Below are 9887 nucleotides of genomic sequence, written 5' to 3'. Positions count from 1 at the left end.
TACACTTTCAGCTGATAAGCTTTTGGCATAAGTAATGAGTTTTGATATCATCATCTTCTCATTTGAGTCGTTATAGCTTTCAAAATCTTCATCAGCAAGGTCATTTTCAAACATCATTGTAGCCCAAAGTCTGTGCCAAGCATTTGTTAATGTTGACTTATCAATATCATTCCAAGCATTAGCAACTGCATAGATGGCATCCTTAAGACTAAACTCTTTCAGGAAATCCTGGATTTTAAGGCCTCTGTTAACCGAAGCAAGCATGCTGTTCAAAAAAAAATTGTTTATACTTGCTTTTCATGGAGCGCAAAATTCCTTGGTCACAGGGCTGTATTATAGATGTTACATTAGGGGGAAGGTAAATGCTGAAAACATTACTTTTCACAAGAAGTTCTGGAGGGGGATGTGCAGAACAGTTGTCTAGAAACAGTAAAATTTTGCAATTGTCTTTCAGTCCAGATTGCTTGCAATGAGCTCGCGCTGCTGGCACAAAGTGCTTATTGAGCCAGTCAGAAAAGATTTCTCTTGTTACTGATGCTTTCTTGTTTGCATAATAATGCACAGGTAAACTGCCCACATCTTTTAAACACTTTGGATTTAGGCTTTTTCCTATCACTGCCAATTTTATTTTGTGTGTGCCTGCAGCATTAGCACACCCAAGAACAGTTAATCTTTGCTTAGCATCCTTGAGGTCTGTTGGTAACCTTTCATTAGCCATTGTTAAGGTTTTTCTAGGAACATAACACCAGTACAGAGCTGTCTCATCAGCATTGTAAATTTGTTCAGGGCTAAGGTTTTCATCAGATATTATCTTAGCGAATTCATCAATGTAAGTTTCAGTAGTTTCATGATCAGAAGTTTTTTCACCACACATTCTAAGATATTTGATACCATGACGCTTTTTAAATTTCTGCAGCCAGCCTTCTGAATACTCACACGCACTTTCAATGTTCAGTTCCTCGTGGTATATTCTAGCTTGTTTCATGACCAATAAACCAGTTAGTGGCATATCTTTACTTCTTTGCTGTCGAATCCATTCAATCAACACACGGTCAAGATCTTCATTTTTGGCCCTGTGCAATGTTTTTCTACTTTTCATTAGCTCTTGGTTATCACTGTCACTATAAAATTTCAGCAACTTGTCTTTCTGTTTCCTTAGGTCATATATGGTGGTGGTTCCCACACCATACTCTTCAGTAAGATGTCTCACGGACACACCAGCATCAAGCTTCTGCAATAACTCTACTTTCTGAGCTATTGACAAAGACAGATGCTTCCTTTTCTTCCTTTCACTGTTAACCATAGGTACAAAATTCACTCTTTTGGACATTTTCCAATACTATTAATCTGTAAGTCACAAAGTGTCAGCAAGTAACAGAGTCATATGTGATGGATGGATCTGAGTGCTGAAAAAATAGAGGCTCCATGGTTATTCATGGTAGGTTTTGTGGCCAAATAGTCCTGGTGCCAGATGTGCAAAATACTTTTGGGTTTCAGAGTGCTTTCTGTTTCTGTCTTATTTTGGAATTGCAGAGCAGAGATTGTGGACCTGTGTTAAAAATATCATTTTAAAGGTGAAAAGATTGAGGCTTAATTAGTGTTCAAGATTATTCAACTATTACATGTCCCTTCTGCTTATATTCAATCTCATAAAATTTGGTCACTTTATTGGACAGATTTTGTGTGTGTGTGTGTGTTGTCTGCCAAGATGATATAAGTTGGGATATTTTTAGCAAAGGAACCTGACATTCTTGGCTGTGTGACTGGCATAGTAGGTGAACCCCATGCTGGATAACATGGAAATGTCTTGACAACATGTTAGAAGTCTTAAGTTTATAGTTATGGAATACAGATTTCCCTTTCTACATGAACTCACCTGTTTGGTACTTATTTGTATGGTTATTTATTACTCCTTTATGAACAATAAAAAAAGGAGCTCTTCAGATATGTGCCTAAAATCCCCACAAAATTTCACTATTCACTCATTTGAAAGATTTGGGTTTGCTTCTTTTTAAACTATGATTCAATTATTTTTAATCAAATTCAAAATTGAAACACATTTTAGACATTCCAGTGAGGTATTTCTTTTATTTGGTTTGTGTTTTGGGTCTCATTTCAAGTAACTACTTTATAAATTCCTGTTGGGAACCAGCTTTTTCTTCCTCATTTTTGTCAGTCTCATACTTTTTTAGACCTTCAACAAATGCCCCATATGACCTATTGCAAAACTCTAAAGAGTTTTCATTCAGTCCCAAGTCTCTGTATTTTCCCATTAGATGCAAAAGCAGTTCTTTGGGTTGGGAAGTCTATAAAAATGAATCTCTACTCAGAAGAGTTTAAAATCCAGGAAATAAATATGAGAAATGTATAAAATCCAACAGGAGAGAAAGAGATTGTAATTGTTTGGTGGGATTAGAACACATATTATTTTTTCTACATCATCCTTCCCTATTAGATTGTAATACTAAAATATTACCCTTTATTTGGTTCATAGTGGCACACAGAGAAGCTATCATTAAGAAGCATCATATTCAGAGTCAACTTGACCTTGCCCAGTGTCCTAACTTCTATGTGTCAAAGCCTGAAAGTCAGTTATTTGTTCAGCCATAATATACTATTTGTTTCTTGTTCTTTCTTTTTTAAGGGCCTTTTATTTTCTTTTTTGGTACCAGGAATCAAACTCAGGGCCTCAAGTTTGCCAGGCAGGCTCTGCACCACTGAGCTACATCCCCACCCTCATTTCTTCTTTTTTAGTCAAGATTCTTTCTTTTGCCTATAGAAAAATCCTGCATTCTTATTTCTCCTTTCATTATAGTCCTTTCTTCTACATAAAGAAAGGCATACTCTCATTTATCTGGAATTTGCATTTTCCTAGGGAGTAAAAATCTCCTGGCTGCCCATTAAAGAAAGAATTCAAATTATTGTTTTGGGTAAACTTTGTTCAGTAATTAATCAAAGCACATAAAACTGCTTTTTGAGTGACTGAGATGAAGGGAGGGGGATAAAGGGGAGAAAAGGGAGATAAAAAAGAATTAATGTGTGTTATGTACATGAACAAACTCCCCCCACCAGGAATATAATCATGTATTATAAAATTTACTAGTAAAAATGTTGGAAAAAAAATTCTTAATGTTTGTCTTTCTTATACATTTCTATAAATGGTGACGTTTTGCTTTCAAACCAAGATATTTTGGCCCATGTTGGGACACTGTCAATTTGAATGGGCAGTACAGATGACTCTGGTTCTTTTTTTTTGGATTATGCAGTTTGCTTGAGAGAGTGGCCATAATGGCAAAACAAAGTTTAAAAATTTCAAAATATTTTAAAAAGAAACAATTTTCTTTGGCTATTTTTTAAAAATACTACTCATCCTAGGATTTGTCATTAGTTGGAAGGTACCCCCAAGCAGCCTAAATAGTAGTAACAGTAATGCTGATTATTTCTTAGTGTCACAGTGCTGTTTATTAGGAATAGCAAACTGCAGAAGGGGCACTGGTGAATACACACTGACATAATTTTTGTACGATTTCTTTCATGGGAGCTGGCACTATAGCTCAGTGGGAGAGTGCTAGCATGTATGAAGCCCTGGGTCCAATTCCTAGCACAAGAATCACAACATTCTGTGCCTTCATATTCTGCCTCTCCTACTAATAATGAGTATTTGAATGTGTCATTTAATTTCTCAGGGTCTTCATTCCTTCCCATTAAATAAAAAAGTTCAACCAGATCATTTGTAAGCTGCTTTATATCCCTAATATTTTATACCTTTGTGATTTAAGACTTGTGAGTCTTAGATAACTGAAAAAAACCTAAAAATAGATCTTTCCTTCCTTCTTGTGTTTTTATGCCCTTTTTCCCTCATCCCTTCCTTCTTTCCTCATCCTTCCCTTTCTTGTAATATGAAACCTCTGAGTGCAGGCAGCAAAGATGATATTTTATAGGATGTACTGAAATTGGTCTCACTATTTTATAATTCATTACAGTGATTCATGGCTTTTCTTAACCAAAAATAATAAGACTATTAGTGAGATCATTATTTCTCCAAGTAATCTCAAAAGCAAACACTAAGGGTATTTCCTAAAATAAAAAAGATCATATTGACATGATCCTACTTCTTCAGTCTGAGGAAGTTAGAATGCTGCAGTAGCTCTTGAGATGTAAAATTCCAGGATTACATGGGTTCACTGGAGCTCTGCAAGGGTTGTTGAAGAATTTGCATGTGAAGTTCACTTGCACCACCTTGTGCTATTTCCAAGCAATGCAATCCATGATCTACAACAGTCCCATTTTGATTTTAAATAGCTTTGTTTTGGTAATTCTGAAAGGAGGATCCAGTGGATGATGTGGTTTTTCATATATGTAATATTGTAGACAGTGAGGAAAAGATTTGAAATGTTAGTGCTGTACTTTTCTTTCTTGCTCCCCCAACATTGCTGCAGAGGCATTTGTACTGAGTTGTGGAGAACTGAGATTGTTATATCAGGGATACAAAGACAAAGAAATAGTAACAGCATAGAAAACCTGGTGAAGGGATGGTCGTTGGCCCGCTGTGGAGAACTATTTGCAAGCCAAGTCACCCTTTACCATTTTTACCACTTTGGGTAGAGGAGCCACAGGTGCTATTGTCATCACTGTCAGGCCACTACAGTCATCTATACTAGGCCTCGGCTCACCCACATGAAGGATGTATACTTGTACCCTAAGACTTCGCTAAGCCTTTACCTAAATTTTTCTCTGTAAATAGTCCAGAACACTCATGATCCTTTTCAAAATAGTGAGAGCTCTTTCACCATTAGAGGATGGCAAAGAAGAACTAGAAATGAAAGTCACTGCTATGACACTTACAAGGTTTTAATGGTGAAAAACCCCCCTTGGTTTGTATGCATGTGCACACACATGTACACACTAAAAAAAAACAGACTAAATAAAATAGTATATAAGAACATTCACAGTAGAATGGTACATAAGAACACTCATAGTGTTCTCATATATAAGAACACTCATTTGAGCAAGAAACTTTTACTGAACACCTAATATAAACTGTAGATATTTAGCTCATATTTTGAAATCAGACCCTGTGTTGGATACTGGGGATGAAAAAAATAGAAAAGGAAAAAGAGGAAGAGAGCGATGATCTCACTGTTCTCAAGGAGTTACAAGGATGCTACAGGTGCTATGATACTTGTAAGACTTTGTTCACAGAAGATATACTCAGTGAAGACCTACTATGTGGCAGGCATAGTTTTATATTCTAGAGATCTAGTAATGAATAAATTGGAGTAATGTCTCTATTTTATAAGTTTATGGTGTGATGGGAAAGACACACTATAAATAAGATAATTTCAGGGACCTTAAGTATTATGAAGAAAGTAACAGGCCAATGTGATAGAAAGCAACTGGTTGGGGAGTAAACTTCAGGAAAGGCTGGTAGGTGGCCCCTTTGAGGACAGTATAATTAAGAACAATGGGAAGAAATTAGTCATGAAAAAACATTTTAAAAAAAAGTACAGAAGCTCTCAGGCGAGTTTTAGTTGGTGTGTTCTAGAAAGATGGCCAGTGATGCAGCCTGTGCAGGCTCAGGACTCGGGAGCACCCTTCACTAAGTATGTGATGGGTTTTACAGCCTGCCGGCTTCATAAAGGAATGCTTCTTTCTCAAACAATAAAAGTTTCAAAATATTCATTACAAATTTAAAATGAGCTCATGACAAAAAGCCTTACCCTTTTTCACATCCAGTCCTACTTCGAAGAAGCAACCAATTTTATAATTTGTTTTTAGTTTTTTGGCATATATTTATATATACATTCAAATACATATATATTTCTTTAAATACATACATATCTACTTAAATATATATAATATACATTTAAAAATATAAAATAAAATAAATGCCTTTAATGTGACTTCCTCATGTATTAAGTATAGATTATTACCTATTTACCTTGTACAATGACAGATACACATTCATCTCAAGACAGTTCCTTTTAACCCCTCTACTGGTTGCCTTTACATCTTTAAGCATTAAATTTCTAGATTCTGCTTTTTCATTTCTACTAGGGATGTGTGTGTGTGTGTGGGGGGGTATGTGTGTGTTGTTAGGAATGGAACCCAAAGCTCATGCTAGGCAAACACTCTACCACTGAGCTCCACCCAAGCCCCTCCTCCTACAATTCCTACTTTGTAAGACTGAGATGTTATAGACTCAGCCCTTCCTGTTCGTTCTGTTCTTTTACTTTCCCTTTATACCTCTGCAGGGCACAATTTTCACTCTTGCAAACTTTAATTCCAACTCTTTTTTTTTAAATGCAATATTGTAAGAGCCTTTTATGATCTAAGCCCCTCATACTTTCTTTTTCTGCTATTACCCACTTTAGCTGTGCCTACAGTCATACTGAAGTATGTATGTATTTATAGTTTTTGGAAGCTTTTGTGTGTTTTTGCCTTTTCATCATTGCTTCATACCTTTTGATTGCTTGAAGTGCCTTCCTCTTATAATTCATTGGCAAATCTCACTATTCATTTAGCCTACTATTTCAAAACCATTTTTCTTGGCAGGTGTCATTTATTAAATAAAATACTTATTGAATATTATATATAAGGCATAGCTTTAATGGTGAAGGCTACAGTGGTCTAAGACACTCACTTTGCATTCTAGTGGCTTAATCAACAGACTTAACAAAAATGACCACCAATTCTGGGCCTGGTGGCACACTCCTGCAATCCCAGTACTTGGGAGGCTGAGACAGGAGGATCCCCCATGAATGTGAGGCCAACTTTGGCTACATAGTGAGTTCAAGAAGAGCTTGAACTACATAGTGATACTCTGCATAAGAAAAAAAGCAAGTAACCATCATTACGAATCCTGTGTGCTGATTGTACTAAATAACTTGTATGTGCTATTTTAATTCTCATAACTTTATGATACTTGGAGAAATTAAATATCCTTCTTGGAATCACTCCCTGTAGGTGGTTGAGTTTATATTCAGACTCAAGTCTGTCTGACTTTACAGCCATTACTTTTTTCTTTTTTTGAGACAGGTTCTTGCTATGTTGTCTAGGTTGACCTTGAATTCACTATGCAGTCAAGACTGACCTCAAACTTGAAGTGATCCTTCTGCCCCAGCCTCCCAAGTGCTAGGATTATGGGCATGCACCACCATACCTGATTTGGAGCTAGTGCTTCTAGGCTATTCTCACTCTGCTCTAACTACTCTTTGTACACTTCTATTATATCACTTGTCATATTATTTCAAAATTGTATTTGTCTCAATTGTCTCAAGATGGTGCTGAACTAGTACCATTCTAGATGTACAGGAGAGAAGCTAATATGCTATACACAAGGATTCCTTAAGGCATTAGGAATTAAGTCTGTCTTAAAACCCCTGACTGAGAAAGGTTGTTTTAGCCTTCTTATGGGGAAAGACATCTGGCACATAGTGGTTACCTTATGTAGTGTTTTGAACCTGTAAGCAAAAGCAAAACTAATCAGTAATGCACAGCTTTGGCACTGAAAAATAAATTGCTTTAATTCTACTAGTGGAGGTGGCTTTGCAGCAGGAGTTAAGCACTCAAGTCTTTCCTTAACAGGACTCCAGGGGAGTTGGATCTAAACTCTGAGAAGCAGCAGAATGTAATAGTTAGTTGTACAGACACTGGAACCAAACTACCCAGGTTCCTACTTCAATTTCATTATTTACTAATTAAGCAACTTCAACTAGGTTATTATTTAATAAGTGCCAGGCTTTAGAATTACTATACTATTCATAATACCTGATTTAATCTTCTTAATATTTTTATGAAGTAGATACCTTTACTATTTCCCAGTAGCCTCTGTGCCCTCATTTGTTCTTCTGTTAAGTGGGAATGATAAAAAAAAATCGCTTCATAGAGTTACTGTTAGAATTAAAATGGGTACAAATTGCATAGAATAATATCTGGTATATAGAGACTTAGCTACTACAGGTATACCTTATTGTATTATTCTTTATATACTTTATATATACTGCACTTTGCAGATTTACAAATTGAAGGTCTGCAGCAACACTGTGTCAAACAAGTCTGTTTGTAGCATTTTTCCACCATTTCAAAATGTTTATTGTGGGTATGGAAAAAGATTCAGTGATCTGGAGAGAAGATCCAGCCGGTCATGATATTATTTACTCAAAGCCTAACTCACAGCAAGTCCCTAAAGCTACTCAATTTTATGAATGCTGAGAGAAGTAGGGAAGTTGTTGAAGAGTTTGAAGCTACTAAAGTTTGGTTTATGAGTTTTTAGGAAAGATGCCATCTCCATAACATAAAAGTACAAGGTAAAACAGCAATTGCTGCTGTAGAAGCTAAAGCAAGTTATCTAGATCTGACTGAGATTACAGATGAAGCTGGCTATACTAAACAAATCATTCTCAATGTAGAGAAAACAGCCTTTACATTGGAAAATGACATCTAGGTCATCTATAACCAGAGAGAAGTGAATGCCTGCTTCTAAATTTCAAAGGACAGGTTGACTATCTCACTAGGGGCTCACATAACTGGTGCTAATGCTTCTTGGCCATTCTGAAATGGTTTAAGCAGAAGCTAATGCTTACTGGCCATTCTGAAAACCTTAGTGCTCTTAAGAATTACAATACATTTACTCTGCCTCAACTATATTAATTGAACAACAAAGTCTAAATGACAGTATATCTGTTTACTGAATATTATAATCTTTGTGGTTTACTGAATATTGTAATAAAAATTTTAAAACGATGGAAAAATGCTACAAATAGACTTGTTTGGCACAGTGTTGCTGAAAACCTTCAATTTGTAAAAGCACAATATCTGCAAAGTGCAGTAAAATAAAGCTAACTATGAAACTTACTGCTTGGAAAGATATAGAAAAAGGTTTTTCCAGAAAAGTTAAAGGGGGACTTCTGGGAAGATGGTAGAGTGGTGAGCAGCACAGAAAGAGCCTCTCTGAGATTTGGGGTCCAGATACTGGAATGTAGCAACATGAGGAAGAGAAGAAGGAGGGAAATAAGACCCCTGGGCCCAAGAAGGATCTGTAGCAAGATTTGAAGCCCACAGCGAGAGTGCAAAGAGAAACTTCCACGAAGGAGCGGGAAGGTGGCACCTTTTCCTGAGCCCGGACACACTGCATGGGAGGGAGCAGCTCAAACCTGCAGACACGTGGTGATTGCTGGTGATCCGAGTCCTTCACAGACAGACACACAAGTGCAAGGAAACAGTGCACGTGGAAGACTACAGTGGCTGGTGAGTGGTGCAGGGTTCAGAGGTCCTGCAGGAAAGGGTAATTGGCTGGAAGCCATCTTGGAAAGGGGCCAACTGAGTTTGGAACTCAGAACAACTGTTGGCTACATCTGGTGGCCTCCAGCTGAGTTAAAACCCATAGAAGGTGGACAGACTGCTGCAGGTTGAATGGGTCTGGTTCCAGCCTCATGGCCAAAACCCAGCCTGAACTTCAAGGGAAATAAAGATGCAGGCTCACTGGGATTATCCACTACCCCTACTGTAAAGCTACTGCTGACTTGCTGGGATAAAGCAACAGGGATCTGGACTCTGTTCACATTGTCCACCAGTGACAGCACAGACATTTCAAGAATTGTTGGGGTTGGGGAGTTAGCTCAGCAGCACAGTGCCTGCCTGGCAAGTGCAAGGTCATGAGTTTGATTCCTGGTACAGGAAAAAAAACAAAAAACAAAAAAAAAAAATAGCATCAAACATAGCCTAGAAAATAACAAACTAAGGCAACCATTAATTTGCCATTTTTAACTGTATGAACTAGATTTGTAGTTATAAAACAAAATTTAAGACAAATCAGAACAGGGGCTGGGGATTTAGCTCAGCGGCAAAAGCGCCTGCCTGGCAAGCGCAAGGTCGTGAGTTCGGTT

General features: G+C 37.2%; 1 protein-coding gene across 1 annotated transcript; it reads right to left on the bottom strand.

The window, feature by feature from the left end:
* Positions 1 to 247: 247 nt before the first annotated feature.
* On the bottom strand, positions 248 to 1330 carry LOC102014806 (jerky protein-like). The gene has a single exon (XM_005385847.2). It carries the CDS (start codon positions 1328 to 1330, stop codon positions 248 to 250), a length of 1083 nt encoding a protein of 360 aa, XP_005385904.2.
* Positions 1331 to 9887: the final 8557 nt, after the last annotated feature.

This window comes from Chinchilla lanigera, unplaced genomic scaffold (genome assembly GCF_000276665.1).
Source record: "Chinchilla lanigera isolate Chin_1 unplaced genomic scaffold, ChiLan1.0 scaffold00024, whole genome shotgun sequence".
NCBI classification, from domain to species: domain Eukaryota; kingdom Metazoa; phylum Chordata; class Mammalia; order Rodentia; family Chinchillidae; genus Chinchilla; species Chinchilla lanigera.
Note: the sequence above shows the minus strand (reverse complement) of the source record. Positions and strands in the feature narration are given on the sequence as shown.

Bases quoted from the DNA above. Each gene is read 5' to 3' on its own strand.
- LOC102014806 (XM_005385847.2), bottom strand. From the start codon at position 1,330: ATGTCCAAAAGAGTGAATTTTGTACCTATGGTTAACAGTGAAAGGAAG.